The 22,009-nt window shown below is 37.8% G+C and overlaps 1 protein-coding gene across 12 annotated transcripts in view; it reads left to right on the top strand.

The window, feature by feature from the left end:
• BBX (BBX high mobility group box domain containing) overlaps positions 1-22,009 on the top strand; it is a 282,163-nt gene that overhangs the window by 211,782 nt on the left and 48,372 nt on the right. For all 12 annotated transcript variants that reach the window (XM_082460373.1, XM_082460370.1, XM_082460372.1 and 9 more), the window contains 3 exons: positions 3,630-3,710; positions 7,381-7,455; positions 16,463-16,543. In XM_082460373.1, the coding sequence (XP_082316499.1) occupies positions 3,630-3,710; positions 7,381-7,455; positions 16,463-16,543 (237 nt within the window). The remainder of the gene's footprint in view (positions 1-3,629; positions 3,711-7,380; positions 7,456-16,462; positions 16,544-22,009) is intronic.

Below are 22,009 nucleotides of genomic sequence, written 5' to 3'. Positions count from 1 at the left end.
AATAACCGAGATTTTTTAAAATTTTAATACAATTTTGGAAGGTTACTTTCCATTTACAGCTTTTACAAAATATTGGCTATATTCCCCATGTTGTACAGTATATCCTTAAGCCTATCTTACACCCAATATTTTGGTTATTTGTTTTAAATAGACTACAATGCTTTATAAAACATTTGTGTTGTAAATCAACTATGCTTCAATAAAATTTTTTTAAAAATTTGTGCCTACGGTTTTTCTGTCTTTTCTCTCTGTGTCTTCTTGCTGGTGGCATTGTTTGTTTTGCAACGCTCTTCCTTTTTTTTTTTTTAAATTGATTTATTTTTGGCTGCGTTGAGTCTTCGTTGCTACACGCGGGCTTTCTCTAGTTGTGGTCAGTGGGGGCTACTCTTCATTGCGGTGCGCGGGCTTCTCACTGCGGTGTCTTCTCTTGTTGCAGTCGCAGAGCATGGGCTCTAGGCGCGCGGGCTTCAGTAGCTGTGGCACGTGGGCTCATGGGCCTAGTTGCTCTGTGGCATGTGGGATCCTCCCAGACCAGAGCTTGAACCCGCATCCTCTGCAGTGGCAGGTGGATTCCCAACCACTGTGCCACCAGGGAAGCCCCTCTTCCTTTTTCTTATCCCCACTCTTGACCCCTTCTGATTTGCTGCTTCTGTTAATTCTGTGGCCTAGAAAGTCAGGTAACCACACAGCTTAGTAGTAAGCCAACTCTTCTGGCTCCTAATTTTGTGCTGTTTCCATTATACTACACTGAAAATAAAGGCTAAATCCACAGTGCTTTAAAGTAAGAGTAACTAGATTTAAAAGGAGACGTTATCCACTACAGTAAAATGCATAGCCTCAGTGACTGTAATTGCTGTTTTAACCATTGGATAGCCTTTGTTGTGTGATTCCTGGCCTGGTCATTGAGATTCCTCATATTCATAAACACAGAGAATCAAGTCAGTCAACCAGTATTCCTTGTGCATCTACTGTGCGTCAGGTGCGTGGGGAGCACAAACACGCACGCGTAGACTTCTCTGATTGCATAGTACAATTGACATAACGTGTAGGATTATAGATGTCTTGATAAGTACTTACATTTGAATTCTCCATACAAATAGAAAGTTGTATTTAAGACCATCCATCATAATGATTGCAGAGGGTCTCATTTAACTTTAAACCTTTATGACTGGATGTATAGTCATGTCCATATTATCTATAATGGCACTTAAAAGAAAGTTGACTTTTCTTCTTACAGTTAATATGAACTCTAATTGAGCCATAGGTTAACTAATCTCATAAATGATAACTCTCTCATGCATCATGGGATTAGAAATAAAAATATGTGTTCTATAAGCTTTATATAGAGTAGTTACCCTATATGATAATATACTTAATTCTAAATATCTCCATAACTTTCTGTCATGTGTACAACCTACATTATTAAAGTTTTATAAAGTCACTTTATAATTTTTATTTAGTCCTAGGCTCTATTTTATTTTATTTTAAGTTTTGGCCGCACAATTTGTGGGATCTTAGTTCCCCGACCAGGGATTGAACCTGGGCCACGGCAGTGAAAGCACCAAATCCTTAACCACTGGACCTCCAGGGAATTCCCTAGGCTCAATTGTAAACAAAATTTTGATTATTTACCAAGATATCTAGGGGTTAAGCACACAGGATTTCTTTATAAACCAGGACAGTATTGATTTTTTTTCATTGTTTAGAAATTATAAAGATACAGTTCATTCAAGTATTCCTTCCAATAAAGGAATTTTTTGTGGCTAGTAATTTCAGGATTTGCTGGCCTTTTTTAGTATATTTTGTGTCTCCTTGGCTTCAAAGTTTTAGAAAGCAAATAAACACTTTTGGACTTTTTGGCACACTAGTTTTCAAATAGTCAAGTGACAGGGAGGGAATCAGGCTTTGACAGCCAAACCACAGGTGGCAAATTAATTAAAGCTTCTGCACCTTTTCTATGGAGCTTATCACTGGAAGAAGTTGGCCATTACCCTTTCAAATCCAAAGGTGACAATTAAAATTTTAAATGCTTGCTCCTGCCCAGTGGCCTATGACGTTGTTAGAGAAACACATCTTCCATGTCTACTGAAGAAGTTCAGTGAGAAACTCTAGTTTTAGGAACATAACCTGGGTGACTGCCAGCTCTTCCCATAGATTCAACCATCTAATTTAATCACATGCGGCTATTAAAATTATATTGGAAAAGGTTTAATAACAGGAAAATCAATGTATTGTTAAAAACGAACATTTTGTAACTGTAGTACATCATCCCATTTCTGTTGAAAACATTATCTATACACACAACTGGAAGAATATACATGGAATATTACCAGTGCTTATCTTTGGGAGATGATTTTTCTTCTGGTTTTTTTTTTTTTTTTCAGATTTTCAATAGTGGTCTTGGATTATTTTGTTGTCAGAAACGTGTTATAAAAAGTATTTTTAACTTTTATTTTTCCTCTAAAGTGAAAGATAACTTGTTCCCTAAGACTCTCTAACCTTGTCATTCAGGAAAGGAGAGAGAGGGGACACACTGTTTTGGTATTCAGAAGACATGTTGTCAATTTTGATTTAGTTAATTCAACAAATACTTGAGTATCTACATTGTGCCCAGGCAATGTTGAGGATTCTGCATTAAACAAAATCCCTGGGAGAAGATGGACCATAAACACATATTTATGTCTTGTGGTGGTCAGTGCTAAGTGCTATAATAATAAAGAATAAGGGGATTATTGAATGTTGGGGAGTAGAGATGTCATTTACCTGTCTGGTCCTACGTTCCTTTATCTGTAAAAAGGGTTAGATCAGAGGGATGCTGAAATCCTTCCCCTCTAACATTCTATGACTCCTATGACTTTGGAATTATAGGCTACTACCTAAGTTATTATTTCACCCAAATGCAGAAATGGGTCAATTTTTAACATTGAAATAAAGAGGAATTATGTATCCTGAGAATAGTACTTGATAAACAGCAAGAATTTTTAAAAAAATCAGTGGTGTTTCTGTAACTATTGTTAATAATGAAAATCACAGGTAAAGATTGTAGAGCATTAAATGTTTACCCAGTGTCGTAAATAATATACAAGAATATATTATAAAGGAAATTTCTCTTAGGAAAATAGTACTAACTTTTCTAAGATTGGGGCTTGTATATGAATACATGAAAACCCTGGAAAACAAAAATTGGACCTTAGTTTTGTTTCCCCAAAAGGTTTATAATCGAAACTCATTTGCGTTTTCATGTACTCAGGTTATATGAAATAGTGGGGAAACACAGAACATGGAAGAAGTAGATATTCTTTGGATTTGGTTGCAGAAAGCCAAGAGATCAAATAGGCATCATTGTAGACATTTCTCTTTGGTTAATAGTAATTTTTCTGAAATGCATTGTCCTGTCTATCTCCTACAATTTATGGCATTATTTAGTAGTTGAATGAATATATTAAACTTGATAAAACCTTGTGTAAGACTTTGCAGAATATAACTACCTTTTTGTCACAGTACTGCCTCAAATTTGGGGAGTCAAAACCATTCCTTTCTCAAATAGGAATGTTTTATGTGACATTTGTCTTCTGTTGTCTTCCAGAAGCTATTCTTGTGATGCCTCATACCACCTTTCTTTGTTTCAGATATCCTCTGGCACTTGCAGGCCTGATGTTTCAGAATCCTCTGAATTGCGTCAGAAGTCACCATTATTTCAGTTTGCCGAGGTAATATATTACAATTTATACTTAATGAAATTGTAAAGTGAGTTTAAATTTGGGCTGATGAAAGTAACTTAAAGCAAAGAAGAACCCTGCGTTCTTAGCTCAAGTAATCATAAAAGGGAAAATAGTACCAAATTATGGAACTTTAGAGTCTCTTAATTAAGGAATAAATATGTTTATAGAAGCTTGTTATTAACTCATACTAAATATTATTTATTTATTTTTTAATTAATTAATTTATTTATTTATCTTTGGCTGTGTTGGGTCCTCGTTTCTGTGCGAGGGCTTTCTCTAGTTGCGGCAAGCGGGGGCCACTCTTCATCGCGGTGCGCGGGCCTCTCACTATCGCGGCCTCTCTTGTTGCGGAGCACAGGCTCCAGACGCGCAGGCTCAGTAGTTGTGGCTCACGGGCCCAGCTGCTCCGCGGCATGTGGGATCTTCCCAGACCAGGGCTCGAACCCATGTCCCCTGCACCGGCAGGCAGACTCTCAACCACTGTGCCACCAGGGAAGCCCCATACTAAATATTATTGCACTTAAACCTCATCACTAATTTTTATTCATGTATAGGAAAGTTAAGAATATAATTGAACTATTTTTAGAACCTAGTCATTTATAAGATATTGATTTGTCAGGTATTAAATCAGAAGACAGAATTGACTCATGGTTATTGGCTGTGCATTCCTTTGTATTTATTTTAAGTAAACTTCTCTTAATTGAAACTTTAGCATGCAGTTGGCAGTTTTCAAAATCTTATATCTTGTATCAAACCTGTTTGGCTCAGTATGTCTCTGACATATTCAGAGATGATGTAGAAAAGCACATTATCCTTGATATAAAGTCTAAAGGTTAATACTGCTTCCCAAAATATCTGCCTTTACCCTAGAACTCAATATGGAGCCATCATTGATTACTTTTTTCTAAACTTTAAACCACATGGTCTTCCCTTGATCATTCTAATTGTCTTTCACTAGACCTTCTTTCACACTGTCATCCTTCCTAATGTTTGCCCCTTGTGGTACAGTTTTGTACAAAGGAGAGCATATTTTAAGTTTCAGACTTTTTTCTCCTCTAGTGTCCTTTCCTGGTGGTTCTCAACATTTCATTGGCAGAATTACTTTTCACACTGGCATATTAGGTCATTCCTTTTATGACATTGTTTATTATATGCCTAAATGTCCTGCTGATATCACCAGAATGTTTTAATATATATTTGCTCACATAATACTCCTTATCTATCACTTTCCTTTCTGCTCTCTGTGAGATGTGCCATGAATTCCAATTGTTTTTTTATATTGTTTCCTCAAGAATTTAATGTAATAGCAGATTCAGTCTGCACTTCCTTTTAAACAGTAGTTTTAGACATATTAAATAATGTTAGTCTCAACTTTGAAAGCAGAGATACTTAACCAGTGATCCCTGGTGAAAGATGTAGTGAAATCTCTCAAATTTCACATGAAATTTTGGGTGTGTTGACACATGTGCATGTTTTTGGTTACTACAGCAAACCAAAGATTCCAAAGAGATCCCTGACCCTAATCTAATATTTCTTCGGGAGCTCCCTATTCATGTCAACATCTCCTTTATCCCAATATTAATTTGGAGAAACATCCTTTTGTTTAAAAACTTGTGAAATGCTTTTCAAAAATCTAGATTGTTTATACCACTGGTTCTGTTTTGTTCACTGTCTAATTTAATCCTTGAAGAAATATATTGTAGGTCAGGCATTTCCTCTTACACAAACTATTTATTTTCTTTAACTTTTATAGAGGGTTGGTAGGAGTGAAAAGTCAGTCTGAAGTAAGACCTACAGTTTATAATTCCCAGGATTTCAGGAACATCCTTGTGGATTCATATCTGCAGTCTCTCACAGCTTGCACACGGAGGTCTTTTTTTTTTTTTTTTTTTTTTTTATTTATTTATGGCTTTGTTGGGTCTTCGTTTCTGTGTGAGGGCTTTCTCTAGTTGCGGCAAGCAGGGGCCACTCTTCATCGCGGTGCGCGGGCCTTTCACTATCGCGGCCTCTCTTGTTGCGGAGCACAGGCTCCAGACGCGCAGGCTCAGTAGTTGTGGCTCATGGGGCTAGTTGCTCCGCGGCATGTGGGATCTTCCCAGACCAGGGCTCGAACCCATGTCCCCTGCATTGGCAGGCAGATTCTCAACCACTGCGCCACCAGGGAAACCCCACAGAGGTCTTTTGAAATGATAGGTTTCATGGTTTGACCAAGAAGAGTTCTACATCTTTACCCTGAAATATTTTCAAAGTACTTGGTTAGATCTTAGCCATTTATGACAATTTGTGTATGTCTAGTTTGTTAAATAGGATCTGGGAGATCTTTTTTCTTCTTACTGATATTTGTTCTAAAAATGCTTATTTGTCTGATGCAGAAGATATGGTGGAATTAAAATTTTCCTAATGCCTTCAGCAATGAATAGAGTCAATAATTCCATCAGGCTCTCTTGTAATTCTTTCTTATCCCTAAAATTGACTTTGATATTGTATCACCAACTGGCTCCATTGTTTTTCTAAACAACTTAATTTAATTAATATGAAAAAATGATTCCTGGGATTGAGGAGTCATGATCAAGCTGCATGTATTGCTTAGTAAGTTCCCTTTGATGGAGTCGGTGAGCACAGTTAATTGAAGAAAAAGACTTTTGTGGAACTGGAAATGGGCTGAATTTACAGTGCTCAGGCTTTCTGCTCTTGTGACTCATTTTCACCCTAGTTTGTAGTTGGATAGAAACTTTGTTCACTTTGAAACCAAAATTAATAACTGACCTTGCTCTCAAAACATCCTAAAAACTATTTCCATGTGGCCCTCAGAGCAAACTTTTAATGAGGCTATCATAATCACCAAATAGAAACAAAAGTTCTCCTAGCTGAAGCAAGAATGGTGTGACAGAATCCTCTATCCACTGTCAGACACCTGAGGGGCATAGGTGTGTGTGTATGTTGGATGGGAGGATGCATGGTGTTATAAAATAAAGAACTGCTGTTCATATTCAATAAACAATTTATTGAGTTTTGGTAGTGTATTCTATGTATTCTAGAATTCTATGTATTGGCAGTGTATTCTATGGCTTATTTTCTTCTTACCATAATCCTGTAAAATGGGGATTATCATCATCATCATCAATTTACAGTTGGGAAAAATAAATCTCAAGAGAGATTAGCTGAGCTGCCCAAGGTCATGTAGCTCGTGAGTAGCAGAACTAAGATTTAGTCCCAGATACTCTGACCCACATGGTTTGCTTCTCCAACCCTGTTTCACAGCTGTCTCAAAGCAGAGAATAGCTTGAGGGGAGTGCTGTAGGGAGGAGAGAGATTTACTTGCAGCTTTCAACTTTTAATAATATGTTAGAAAATTCACTGAAATAAAGAAATTTATCTCTACAGGTGTCCTCAACTGCTATTTGATACATATCTGATACCCTTTCAAGAGACATGGCAAATGAGCCAAACTCAGTCTTCTTTGTTCTTTCCACATGTGTTTTTAGAAACATGGCCTTTGTCTTCGTTTATCATTGATACTGTTTTTCTAAGAGGGATTGAGGGTGATGACTCCTGTCTTAATCTTTATTTGTGTGTACAGTGGAAATATTTGGCAGAATCTATTAGTCTGTTATGGTAAAATGTACTTGTGCTTTAAAAATTATTTGTTTCCTTTCAGATATCTTCAGGTACCTCCCACCCTGACGTTCCTTCAAAACAATGTCAAGCATCAGCCTTGTTTCAGTTTGCAGAGGTATGGCCTTCTTTTTTGTTGTTATTGTTGTTGTTTTCTTTTTTTTTTTGAATTTTTGAATTTTATTTTATTTATTTTTTTATACAGCAGGTTCTTTTTAGTCATCAGTTTTATCCACATCAGTGTATACATGTCAATCCCAATCTCTCAATTCATCACACCACCACTCACGCCGCCGCTTTCCCCCCTTGGTGTCCATACGTTTGTTCTCTACATTTGTGTCTCAATTTCTGCCCTGCAAACCGGTTCATCTGTACCATTTTTCTAGGTTCCACATATATGCGTTAATATACGATATTTGTTGTTCTCTTTCTAACTTACTTCACTCTGTGTGACAGTCTCTAGATCCATCCACGTCTCAACAAATGACCCAATTTTGTTCCCTTTTATGGCTGAGAAATATTCCATTGTATATATGTACCACATCTTCTTTATCCATTCATCTGTCAGTGGGCATTTAGGTTGCTTCCATGATATGGCTATTGTAAATAGTGCTGCAATGAACATTGGGGTGCATGTGTCTTCTTGAATTATGGTTTTCGCTGGGTATATGCCCAGTAGTGGGATTGCTGGATCATATGGTAATTCTATGTTTAGTTTTTTAAGGAACCTCCATACTGTTCTCCATAGTGGCTGTATCAATTTACATTCCCACCAACAGTGCAAGAGGGTTCCCTTTTCTCCACACCCTCTCCAGCATATGTTGTTTGTAGATTTTCTGATGATGCCCATTCTAACTGGTGTGCGGTGATACTTCACTGTAGTTTTGATTTGCATTTCGCTAATAATTAGTGATGTTGAGCAGCTTTTCATGTGCTTCTTGGTCATCTGTATGTCTTCTTTGGAGAAATGTCTATTTAGGTCTTCTGCGCATTTTTGGATTAGATGGTTGGTTTTTTAATATTGAGCTGCATGAGCTGTTTATATATTTTGGAGATTAATCCTTTGTCCGTTGATTCGTTTGCAAATATTTTCTCCCATTCTGAGGGTTGTCTTTTCGTCTTGTTTATAGTTTCCTTTGCTGTGCAAAAGCTTTGAAGTTTCATTAGGTCCCATTTGTTTATTTTTGTTTTTATTTCCATTACTCTAGGAGGTGGATCAAAAAAGATCTTGCTGTAATTTATGTCAAAGAGTGCTTTTCCTATGTTTTCCTCTAAGAATTTTATAGTGTCCGGTCTTACATTTAGGTCTCTAATCCATTTTGAGTTTATTTTTGTGTATGGTGTTAGGAAGTGTTCTAATTTCATTCTTTTACATGTAGCTCTCCAGTTTTCCCAGCACCACTTATTGAAGAGACTGTCTTTTCTCCATTGTATATCCTTGCCTCCTTTGTCATAGATTAGTTGACCATAGGTGTGTGGGTTTATCTCTGGGCTTTCTATCCTGTTCCATTGATCTATATTTCTGTTTTTGTGCCAGTACCATATTGTCTTGATTACTGTAGCTTTGTAGTATAGTCTGAAGTCAGGGAGTCTGATTCCTCCAGCTCCTTTTTTTTCCCTCAAGACTGCTTTGGCTATCTGGGGTCTTTTGTGTCTCGATACAAATTTTGAGATTTTTGTTCCAGTTCTGTGAAAAATGCCATTGGTAATTTGATAGGGATTGCATTGAATCTGTAGATGGCTTTGGGTAGTATAGTCATTTTCACAATATTGATTCTTCCAATCCAAGAACATGGTATATCTCTCCATCTGTTTGTGTCATCTTTGATTTTTTTCATCAGTGTCTTATAGTTTCAGTTTGCAGAGGTATGGCCTTCATTAAAAAAAAAAAAAAAAATATATATATATATATATATATAAATATATATATATATACACACACACACATGGGGTTCAGAAAACTTACTGAGCTCAGGAAGTATTGGAATGGAATTTTATAACATATAGAGAACTTTAGGCATGCTTCTTGCCATTACTAACATAATACACATGGGAGGCTACTTATTGCTTTTTGCTGCCTTTGCTCTAATCACAGATCAGCTCCAGAATTTATACCCATTTTACAAGCATTCATTAAAGAGTTCACTCAGAATACACACTTTCCAGTAATTCATTTATTTCATTTTGCCTTGTTTTTAACTTATTTTAAAAGCTTAGGAAAATTGTCAACGTGAAGGCCATAGCATTCCAATTTATTAAATTTTTCCAATAGTGAATAGATTCTGTAGTTGATGAATAACTCTCACAGTGAATGCAGGGGTGAATAGGACCTGTTAGATCATCAGTGCTTAGCTTTGGGTGTGATGTAGCTTCAGCCAGTATTTTTATTAGCGTTTAACCCTGGGCTTAGGTCAGGTCGGCTCATGCAGGATCTTAGATTTCTTCGGATTGTCAGCCAGAGAGAGAGAGTACACACTAGAGAGTATTTTCTTGGTTGGTATCATGAGAAGGCAAATCTGATAATGCTTGATTTGCCACAAAAGCCCTGGCTTCAACCATATGCTCATTTCTAATGAGCACTATATGACAAATAATAAAGTATATCCCTTTTGTAAAAATAAGATGCCATCTGCTTTAGGTCTTTCTCCATTTTCCTTTTTATTAATTTCAACCAAAAATGCATAAAATAAACTAAGCAATTTTTTATAAGGTTGAGAGAAAATGACAAGCAGGACTGTTCTGTTTAATATTGATGTATTGAATCACTTTGATTCATTTGCATAAAGAGTGCTGCATAAATGAAATGTAAAATGATATCCTTTTGGCAAGAGAAAACCCAGCATCTTACTTCAAAAATGAGAAAAAATTACTTTTAGCGCTTACATTTAAAAAAAAAAAATGCTGCTTCCTCTTTGGACACTTGTGTCAACCACCATGACTTGATCCAACCCTCTGGCCTGTTTATCTGTTAGGCTTCTCTGCCACAGTATTTGCTTTACTCGTTGAGGGCTATTCTATAAAACTGGTAACAAAAATATCATATAATGGTATCATTTCATGAAGAACAATTTGCTTGATGAATCTGAATAAATTAAGATTTTATCATAATTTTTCATTATGATAAACAGGCTTTTCTTTTCATTGTCTGGGGAATAGTTTTGTTTAATATTTCCTTGCTTTCCTCTAGTCATTGACATCCTTTTACTTGATACTAATAATTTTTTCAAAGGTAAAAAGAATTTTGACATGATGACTATAAATTTATTTTTAATGTTGGTACCTGAGCAGTCCCATCCAACCTTTTAGAAACAGCTCCTTCAAAACTGAATTTATTTGCCATGTATTCTTTTTGATTAAATTCTACACTCTGTAGCATGAATATCAGAACGTAGTGGCTCGTCTTTGACACATCTGATATTTACATATGCACTATTTACCAAGAGTTTTCAATTTAATTAAAAATGTTTGTATGACATACCTCAGCGGATGCATTTCTAACAGGTATTGCCACTCAGAGTGTGGTTCTTGTTTAAGCGAGATCACCATCAGATTTATTAGGCGCCTCAAAGCCCTGGGCAGCTCTGAGGAACCAGTTTGATGGTGTAACAGCCACTGTCCTGTGATTCTGGAGAGTGAGATCCCATACCTCTCTTAAATTAATTTGTTCTTACTGCTTAGTACACTCACTCCTCAAAAAGAAAGTTTTTCTCTGGGGAAGAACCTCTTCTTACTTATGAGGAGTTGTGCAGGGAGACATTTCCAGATGTTACTCCTCTCCTCAATGGCACTTGTCTTCTGAGGGTTTTTGACTGTGCATTTATAAGATTTGAGGAAGCTTTAAAAAAATTAATTTGAAAACTTATTGAGTTGTTTCAGGCATCGTTAACAGAGGAAGGCATGCATGATGGAGAAACCAAAATAAAATGTTCTGCCCTAGAATCAAATACAGTTCCCCTTCTCAACTCTGTATATTATTTTTCCCAGTTATATTTTGCATAGGTTGACAATTAAGAGCCCTAACAATTCCTAAGCAAATTAAATTATTACATACTTAGTTGTTTACTTGTAAATGTTATATGTGATTATACAAGAAAAGTACAGTACATGGTTCTCTAAGGATATTTGTGACCTCCAGTCGCTTTCCTCAGCTGACTCAAGAGAAGTTTCAATCTCTTTCATGTTATGATCTGACCATATTGTCAGCCCAGTACTGGGCTGGTTTATTCAAAGCTAAACAATAGCTAACTAGGTGAACTAATAAAAGTATCTACTACAATCTGCTATGAGCATATCTATTGCAGTAGAAATAGAATAGCCTATAATTACTGTGACTGTATCCCTAAAACTCTTATAATTATTTCATAAAACACCCATCACCTTTGAGAAAACACAAAGACTCTTGAAATTCTTGTTCTAATTAGTCTATAGCAGAGTTTCTCAAACTTTAAAATGCACCAGAGTCACCTCAAAGGCTTCTTCAAACACAGATTGCTGAACCCCACCCCCAAAATTTCTTATTAAGTCTGCAGCGGGGCCTGAGAATTTGCACTTTCAACAAGTTTCCTATTAGGGAACCGCAGTTTGAGACCACTGCTCTGTAGTTTGCAATTTTTACCGCAGGTTATTAAATCAGCATTGGCAAGGCACTTTCTGGTATCTCTGGGACCTTACAGGGAAAGGGTTAAGTGAGGAAGGAATGGGCAGATAATAGAAATTTACCCAATGGGCCACTTTATACCCCTCATCCCTTTTCAGAGGGATACTCAGTCCTATTATGTGCACTTAGAGAAAAGTAGGTGTTTGTATAATTTAGGAAACAATTTACTCTTTAAAAATGTTTAGCTTTGTAATATCACTTTAAGATCAGGCTTGCAAAATTCTTAGAGCCCATTCGTGTTAATTTCATTTACAAGTGTTCATAACTCTAGGAAGACATTAGCTATTGGTCATTTATCGTGTAATACAATTATCCTAGAAACGCAGTTTTTAAAAAAACAGTAAGCCCTGGGCATTTCTTTAAGTTGAAAATATTTTTTCTTTTATGTCTTGGGTCTCCGTGTCACAAGCTGAGAAGGATATCTTTCCTTCTTAACCAAATCTGATAGTTCTAAAACCCATTGAAGTAACCTGCGTGGAACCATAAAATTGAATAAAGAACATTTTGTTTGTAGGTTCCTCATAAATGTTTATGTTTAAAGGGAGAAAGATACATCTGCTTTACAAGATCTAGAAAGAAATATAGAGTGCAGAGCCTGTTTTCCTCGCATTTCAGCCTGTCTCCCATTCTGTATTGATGCTCATAATTCATCTAGATTCAACTTGGCCCTTCTGAAGAGCCATCACTCTGTTTCCAGGCTCTGATCCATTAAGTTGGTCAAAGTGAGTTTCCTATCTGCATTTTTTGTTGTTTGCAGGTAGAGTGACACATCCGTCACTGTTTAGATCTCGTTTACTGAAGACTAATGACCAAATGTAATGCCAGAAGGGAGCTGTTGTCTTCCATTATTTAACAAGTCTGGAAGCCTTGCCTGGTCCACATATCCTCTTCTCTGCCGTGTGTCTGACTCTTACACCTAGAGTATATCTTTGCATTGAAAAATTGCATATTTACTTTGAAGACAGGGAGCTAATCTGGACAATTTAGACAAATAGATTTGAACGTTAAAACTTTCCTTAGAAGGCTTTTACTTTGCCAATATAAATACAACCGTAATCTCACCAAGGTATCGTCACAATTGGATATAAGCAATAGGTGCACATTTAACGCATTCATTTTCATGATGGAATGCCCAGTATGTTATGGAATATTACACTCAACACAGACTCCATATACTCACGCTGCAGCTCATCAGTGTGAAAGTCTTACATGGTTTATTGGAAGTGTTAATATTTCTTTTAAGGTAAGGAAGACCAATCATCTCATATTGTTCATTTGTTCTCTGATTCATTTATTCACTCAACAATTGTTAGTCATCTCCTCCCAGGCTACAGTGTTTATGATACCCCTCATAATTGCAAAAGCCTTCCAGCTAATTTGCTTTTGATCTTTACCACCTCTTTCCTTGGTGTGCTCCCCTACCTCAGTCAGCTATAAAATTAACAGTTTTAACACCCAGGGTGATAATTTTTCTTGGCGCTTTTGCTGTACATCACATACTTTGAACACCCACCCTGTTTATCAGAACATTCCACAGTAGGCAGAGGAGAGACTACAGTGGAGTTAACAGATTAGCAAGCACCATCCAACTTGAGGAAAATGAAAAGCATAGCCATGAACATACTGTGCAGTATGACCCACTACTGCCCCCTACCCAGGAGGGTAGCATAACACACACTTCCCACCACTAGCTGACCTGTCATTGAAAAACATGTATTAGCTACATTATTCTTACTTCAAAGGATGTGTATGTCTCTTAAATAGAAAAAGAAAACAAACAGGGAAATGAACAATGGTATAACAAATTGGCATTACACAAGCTATGCTTATATTAGAAGCCATCAGCGTAAATGAGATTACTGAGAGAAAATGTGTAAAGAAAAAGAGGGGGGCCCTAAGACAAAACCCTGAGGGAAAACATTTAAGTGCTCTCTATAGAAAGGAGAGCCAACAAAGAACAACAGCAAGGAGTGGCCTGAGAGGTAGGAAAACAAGGACTCTGCAGTATTGGAAATCCAGAGGAGACTCTCAAAAGAAAGGTCAGCTATGCCCAGTGCTGCAGACAGTAACATATATTCAACCCCCTGCCCCCAATTAAGAAGCCAAAAGACATTTTTAGAAAGTATATCTTACCGCTAAGTTGTTCTATGAAAATTTTATTGTTAGGTGATTCTAGAAACGTTGGACTGCTAAAATATGTTGACTCTCCCCTAACATCCTTTGAAAATAAGGCTTCCAGCAACCTTGAGCATTTAAAATATTGCCCTGTACCTACAAATAGGTAAAAATCCTCCCATAGGTGATGAGGAAAACAGTTCTTACTAAACATTAGGTGATGGTTTCTTTTGCAAGGCAAGGAACCATTCTCAAGCCTCGACTCGAACAGCTGTGCATTAACTCAGCTGGCAGGTAATACATCCGAGCGGTCAGAAGTTCGACGCTGAGCCTCTGAGTGTGCCGTGCAGGCATTTGACAGGCTTCGTGGTAGTGAACACACACACACACACACACACACACACACAGCGTCAGGGAACAAAAACCTACAGCAGCAAAAGCGACAGCAGAGGGAGCCAGTGGAAGAGCTAGAAAACAGTGTCGGGCTGTGTAGGGGAGGGTCACCCAGCTTGTTGTTCTCTTGAGGGTATCGTATGATTATGTGACACATTTAATATTTTATAGATTATTAAATTTAATAATTCTCCTCTGACATTGCAATTTTTAATTCTGTTCTAATTTCAGTCTGTAACTAATTTTTGGAAGTGTCCTAAAAGAGTTTATTTATTAGTGTTAACAATGATAAATCCTTATTACTAATAATTGTACTGTTCATTGAGAGCATAATGTGGGCTGAGCACTGTGCCGAACTCTTCACTAACATAACATCTAATCTTCACAAAAGTAGTTAATACGGGGCAGGTATTGTTTCTATTTTGAAGGTGAAGATGAGGTCTTAATTATTTGCTTAAGTCCACACAGCAAGAAGTAATGAAGGCATGTTTGTCTGACACAAAAGCCATGTCCTTTCTATTATACAACCTTGGTTCACGGGACTGGCATTGATGTTCAGTACTTCTTTCCCCCAAGTCACTAGAATCAGTGATTATATTAAATGTGTTTATTTCTCTTAGTCTAGTGATAAGGTTAGTAATTGAATTCACCTTGTCTAAAAAAGGAGAAATGGCATATATCAGAGAAAATTCAGCTAGAGGAAAATCTTCAAAAAGATTCAGCCCCTAAGTTCATCTTCTAAAGAAAAAGTAAGTGATTGGGATAAATAGGAAAGGACTCTTTTAAAAATGATAGTACCCAGGAAGAAAAATTCCTTAAAACTTTCTTAAACTAGTCCCTTCTGAGTGGCCCAGGTAGCTTATTAAACATTTGCCTCTTATTCAGCAGGTGTTCTAGGGAGAATTTTCTCTAGCAGTAAGTCCCCAGTCTCTTCTGGGGCTGACAGCGCCATAGAATTTCCTGGGGGTCTTGGGGTCACCTGTAAGGGTATAGTCACAAGGTAGGTTTGTCTCCTAAACTGAACTGAGAAATACCTCTGTCTTAAACTGAGAAAGAATTCAGAATCACAAAGAATATTAAAAGCTTAGACCATAGCTAGCTGCTCTAATGATGACAGAACTTCTCTAGGAGAAGAATACTTTGTAAAGATCTTTAAGAATGTATGCCCTTCTCAATTCTTTATGGAGTTAAGCTAGAAATTGAAAATTAAGTTTTCATATAAAAACGAGAAAGGACAGTGCTGTTCATTGTTATTAGTGCCTGCCTGCTGTTGAACCAAATTTGCAGAAGAGGATGCAGTCACGATGTAATGCTGTGTGTATGTTGATGTGCTACAACTTAGGTCTTAACTGTACGGCTTATTGAGATTTGTGGTCTTGACTGTCAATCTTTGTGTACTTTAGAGCATACTCTCAGAGCCAGTGCCAGTGTTTTATGTAAAACTTTTAGCTTCACCAGCTCTTGTCATATTGCCTAGCACATTTATATTGGATTCTCAAAAAAAATTTTGTTGACTGGCTTGTTGGCTGTCTTTTCACAGTGATTCCAAATATATTTCAACAAAAAATTAACTAATTGCTTTTTGGTAAATATAAAATGACATTAAATCTCTTTTCTATGTGGCAAGTTGCTGAGTTGGTATTTATATGGAAATGGAAATGCATAACTTGTTTTAAGGTTGTAGAGTTAAATTTAGGGCCTGGAATACTCAAGATAATAATACTTTTGTCATCCAACAACCACCCAAGCCACACCTGTTTTTTTGTTACTATTTTTGAGGCTATTTACTAAAATTGGTTTCAAAATTATAATCCCAAGTGTAACACATTTAAAGTTATTTGGTACTTGGGAGCAATGACGTTCTCATTAAACTAAGGAAAGTTCCTGAATGTGTGTGAATGGGGAGCGAAAATTCTGATATCACAGTTAATATTCTTTATGTGAATTGTTTTCAATATAGATTTCTTCGAACACTTCACAGTTGGGCGGTGCTGAACCTGTAAAACGCTGTGGAAAGTCTGCACTCTTTCAACTGGCAGAGGCAAGTTCTAAGAATATGTTGTGATAAGATCTGCAGTGATCGAAGTCACAATAAAGTTAATCGTAACGGTGTTCCCTAAACTGTACCATCTCACCTGTGACCATAAAGTGTGTTGTATCTAATTTTCAACAATGAGAGGGTTAACCTTTAACTTAAGGAAGTGGACTTTTGCTACGAAAAGTCATTAAGCATTGAAAAAGGTTACCCAGGGAAATTGCAAAATCTTTTTCCCAGGTAGTATTTTAAAATAAGGTCAGTTTTTGTCTCTCTCAGATTGTTTAAGTAAGTACCTCCTAAACCGAGAAGAATAGCCTAGGTCATTTTCCTCTTCTCTGATTCTCCTGTGATATCTATAAATCCCTAGAAAGCACTACCGTTAAACTAGGTGGTTGATGTTTTAATTTGGAGGTTGTTTTCAGTGAAGAACTCAAAGGATGTGTTCTAAAGTCTGGTTTTATAGCATCTATCAGTTGTACATTTGATGTGACGTGGGTGTAAAATGCTACTACTCCTTTGGCAAAGCAGGAAAGATGCTTTTGTAAAGCCTAAGGAGGACAGAGCCCTCCCTTGGCAGGGGATGGTGGGGGGGAGAAGATGCCAAGAGTGGTCGTTGCTGGGACGGGTGGCAACAAGGCTTCCTCCGCCAAGCTGGACCGATCTGCCCTACTGGGACTTGTGTGAGAAATGGCTTTAGCGCCAGGACACTGTTGTAGCAGTTTTCTCTTTTGGTGAGACAAATTAGGAGGTACAAAATGAGTGACCCAAAATCTCTATATTAAACTTGCTTTTCTCTCTTTTTTCTGGCTTCCTTCCAATGAGTTCCTTCTGAGTTTTTTTGTGATATGGTTCTTTTATAAATTCTTTGAGTTTATTGAACTTAATGGGACAACCTGTCATTTTCTAAATTTTATGGTAGCTTGTATCATAAAAATTTAACAGTTTTAAATATCTTTATTTTTTTTTATGTTTTATTTTATTTTTTTGGCCACACCTCGTGGCTTGCGGGATCTTAGTTCCTCAACCAGTGATCGAACCCGGGCCCCGGCAGTGAAAGTGCTGAGTCCTAACTACTGGACCGTCAGGGAATTCCCCCTAAATATCTTTAAATTAAGCGTTTGAAGTCCAGCCAGATCCAAATTAGGAATATAAAAATAAAAAGGCCTGAAACAGTAAAGTATGTAAATAGTGGGACAAACTAATCCATTTTTGTCTGACATGAAGCTGACATGCTTCTTGTATAAGAGAAATTCAGACTCAAATAGAGGGCTACGAATGACTAGAAAAATTAGGAATGCCACAGGGAATAGTTTTTAAAAGAACTGGGTAAGTCAGTGGCAGAGTACTGTTTCTGATAGAACTAAAATGATAAAGATCTGGCAATGAGTGTGCCTTTAGAGTTGTAAACGTGTCTTAGTAAACAGGGAGACTATGAGGTCATAAATTTGTCCAGTATCTTTAAGACTATATAGATTGTCAAGATAATTTATTTGAAAGAAGTGATAATTTTTCTTAAATAAGATGAATATGGCCCTTTCTGCGTTTCCCGGAGGATGGGGTATGTACATATATACAGACATATCCATATGGTCCTTTAAATATTAAACAACACTTATTTATAAAACACACTAGCTTTCAGTGTGAATATTTGTTTATTAAATAGTTTTGTATTAGAAATGTATGGACCTTAGAGGTGCTTTGCTGTGGGCGGGGTGCTAGAGCAATGAATCTGTCTTCTCGTTTTCTTTCTTTGGCATAACAGTCACAAAAAAATGGATTCCCCATTAAATCAGAGCTCATTAAAAAGAACACTCTTCAAATTTGTAAGGATGCATCCCAAATATAAAACAGATGCTATGGTTTAACAGATGTTTCAATGCTGGTATCATAATTTAAAGGGGTAAAATGACTGCAATAAGCCTATTCCAATTATAGCAAATCAGCTTATACTCAGACTTAGTTTCTTATAACATCCAAGTAAAAATAATATGCTTTTGATGGAACAGGGTTGGTAAAAAATAATTTACCAAGAAAATCTTCTCACATTATTATTTGTACCACATGAATATGATGCCATAATGCTAATAGAGTGTGTTTTAGAATAACATCCTAAAGCCTTCCCAGTTTATAATTAAACATAAATATGTGCACAATGGATTAATCAGCATCTCTAAATAATCACCAGTAGAAATATGCTTCCTCAGTTATTTTTTATTCCTTGTGTATTTGATGTTCATTTTTTCTTGACCAAAGTATAATATTTAATTATTTTGGGTACCTCTTTAAATAAGTATGACAGGATATTGAGGAGGATTTTTCCTGTGGCCCAGAATTGATGCCGTTGTCTGATATCCTAAGGAACAGCTTTAAATTTACACATTCTAAAGGGAAAGCAATCAACAAGCCACCTTCAGTTTGGGCTAGATTCTTCTCTTGGGATTTATAAAGAGACAGCCTTTTCCAGCTGTCATCCCTTCTACCACTCCAAGGGTTTCCCCTCACGTCCCCACCCTAACCCCATGGGTGGGGCTATCATGGGCTTGGCAGTCATCTGGAATATTGTGGCTTTTCTCCTTGTCCTGTGGAGGAAAGCAGGCAGTGCTTCTTTCCCTTCTTCACCCCTGGCCTCTGTCAAGCAGAGTGAAGACAGCTCTGAGAGAACCCCTGTTAAAGACTAGGGGTCGTACTGCAAGAAGTGTCTTCTCATGTTTTGGCAAGAAGCAAGCAATGTTTTAGACGTTGATTTACTGCGGTGCCCTTCACCTCTGTGACCAGGCCAAAAGAGAACTGGAGGAAGTCAGCAGCAGGGAGAGACTTAGAATAGCCTGATGCACTGTCTTGGCATTGCAAAGATGCATGAGTTTTCCAGGGGCCAAGTAAACAAGTAGAAGGTAGTTCAGCTTGATCAGGCAAGAGGCCACGGAATGGTCGTGGGGAGAGGGCAGGCCTGGGACCATCACATCTCTCACTTGAGGACACTCTGAGGAACTCCCACAAACAGGAGTGATGTTCAGCTTGTTTGCACCAGGACAGCTGTCCCGGTACTAAAATACAAAATACTTCCTATTGTTGGTAAAAAGACTGGGACCCTACCCCTTGAGTACCTTTGCAGTAACTCTGCTGCATCCCAGGTCTCCCCTATCCTTCTAGCGACTGGACAGCACAGCAAGGGGCCTGCAGCACCCTGTTCTAGCCCTGAGACCACATCCCTTCTGATCGCTTAGCACCCCTGCCTGTTAAATATTTTGTATATTGTCTCTGTCCTTGGCATCTCTGTCAAGGTCATTCAGTCTTATGTGGAGTTAGCAGGAACAGACAAAGACATAACCATGCACAGTTGGTTTTACCTGCACCATTCCTTCCTCTGTCCTCTCAACCAGAGGCTATATGTCTTATGAAGGAAGGGCCAGGAACCAGCCCCAGAACTAACCATTCATCCTTCCCAGCTCCATTCTGGTGGGTGGACATGGGAGAAGGAGTGAATGAGGAGCCCTCCCAAAGACAGGATTTGTTGCTTGCAAGAAAACTCTTCTCTTGGAGAGAAGCAAGAAATATTGTAGGCATATATTTATTGCTGTGCCCTACACCCACTTCAGCAGGCAAAAAGAAAATTGGAGGATGCTGGCAGCAGATAGAAGGAGACTTAGATTGGCCTGCACTCTCAGTTTGGGCATTGCAAGGACCGCTCCCCATTTCCCAGCACCCCAAGCCAGAAGATGCTCTGGTGGAAGGGTCTGCTTCAGGCATTTGATTGGCATTTTAAATTGGGTGGATTTTTTTTTTATATATATATAAATTTATTTATTTATTTATTTTTGGCTGTGTTGGGTCTTCGTTTCTGTGCGAGGGCTTTCTCTAGTTGCGGCAAGCGGGGGCCACTCTTCATCGCGGTGCGCGGGCCTCTCACTATCGCGGCCTCTCTTGTTGCGGAGCACAGGCTCCAGACGCGCAGGCTCAGCAGCTGTGGCTCATGGGCCCAGTTGCTCTGCGGCATGTGGGATCCTCCCAGACCAGGGCTCGAACCCGTGTCCCCTGCATTGGCAGGCAGACTCTCAACCACTGCGCCACCAGGGAAGCCCTAAATTGGGTGGATTTTTAATAGCTGAAAGTGACCTGAAAATTCTGGAATCTATTCCAGGTATTTTTCAGGAATCTACTCCAGCTAGGAAGGGAGATTTGGCATTGTGCTGCTGAGGTCAGGGAATTGTAAAAAAATACAGTCCTTTATGTTTGAACCTCCATGAGGTTCATACTGTTCAGTTAATCAGTTCATTGGCACAGGTACTATAATGTATTGTGTTTCCTTTCCTTTTGAAATTAATTAGGTCAGGTCACATAAAGAATAGCAAAGCATCCTCCTGGAGATCATTGTGTATTATAATTGCTATAGTTGGAGAGCACACAGAAACATCTTTATTCATACATTTTAGTAAAGAAAATTCTACACTTAAAGATATCTGTTACTAATATTGCCTAGTGCAACAAGTGGAGCAGTTTATTCATTTATTCTAACAAACAGTAGTTTCTGAGGGCCTACTCCGTGCTGTTAACAGCGAGGTTGTTCAAGCTACCTGCATATGGATGTACATTGAGATAACCTGTGAGCCTTCTTCTGAGATCAGTGGTTTAGGAAGACCTTACCTCGAGATCCAGTTTTGGTGTTTGGAGTGCCATGAGAGGCTGGAGCATAAGCCTAAAAATATTACTCTTTGTTTTACTTCTAATTTTTTTATCTGCAAGTAAGTTTTATTATCTAACGTAAGATAATAATGACCGACATTTATTATCTACTGTGTGCTAGGCACTTTTCTAGGTACTTTATATGTACTCATTGAATTCTCACACCTGTCCTTTGAGGTAAGTACTATTATCATTCCTCTTTTCCACAGTAAGAAACAAAAGGACAGAGAGGTTTTGTGACTTGCCTGAGGTCATGTGGACAGGAAATGTTAGAGCCTCCGTAGAAACCCAGTCAGTCTCTCCAGAGACGGGGCTCTTCGGCACTGTGCTATTCTGTCACCTTGTTTTAGGTGAATATAAAAGACCGTGCAAGTTACTTGTTATAGGAGTTTGCATGTTATAGAAGTCTCTGTGGAAGACAGCCTACTCCTACACATATGTGTATGGCTGAATAAGATGACAGATTGTTCAAGACTGCTGTCAAAGAAATGGAGCTGATATTTCCTTTTTTAAAAGTGATTCTACTTTTGAAACTGCCAAGATACATCCTACACCCTTAAATAAGTAAGTGCCTGTTTGTGAATACACGTTGGAAGAGACGGTGAGGACTGTAGGAAATTACAGTGTATGCCTCCTGTTCTCCAGGAACTTATTCTCCAGTTGCAAAGAGATAAAATATAAAAAGTTAAGGGATAAGAAATAAATTAATGGTGCAAGTGGTTTCACAGGAAAGCATGCAGTGAAATGAGGAAGTTCAACTTGAGTGATACCAAAGTGAACGTGTAAAAC

Source organism: Balaenoptera physalus (assembly GCF_965194825.1).
Source record: "Balaenoptera physalus genome assembly, chromosome: 4".
NCBI classification, from domain to species: domain Eukaryota; kingdom Metazoa; phylum Chordata; class Mammalia; order Artiodactyla; family Balaenopteridae; genus Balaenoptera; species Balaenoptera physalus.
Note: the sequence above shows the minus strand (reverse complement) of the source record. Positions and strands in the feature narration are given on the sequence as shown.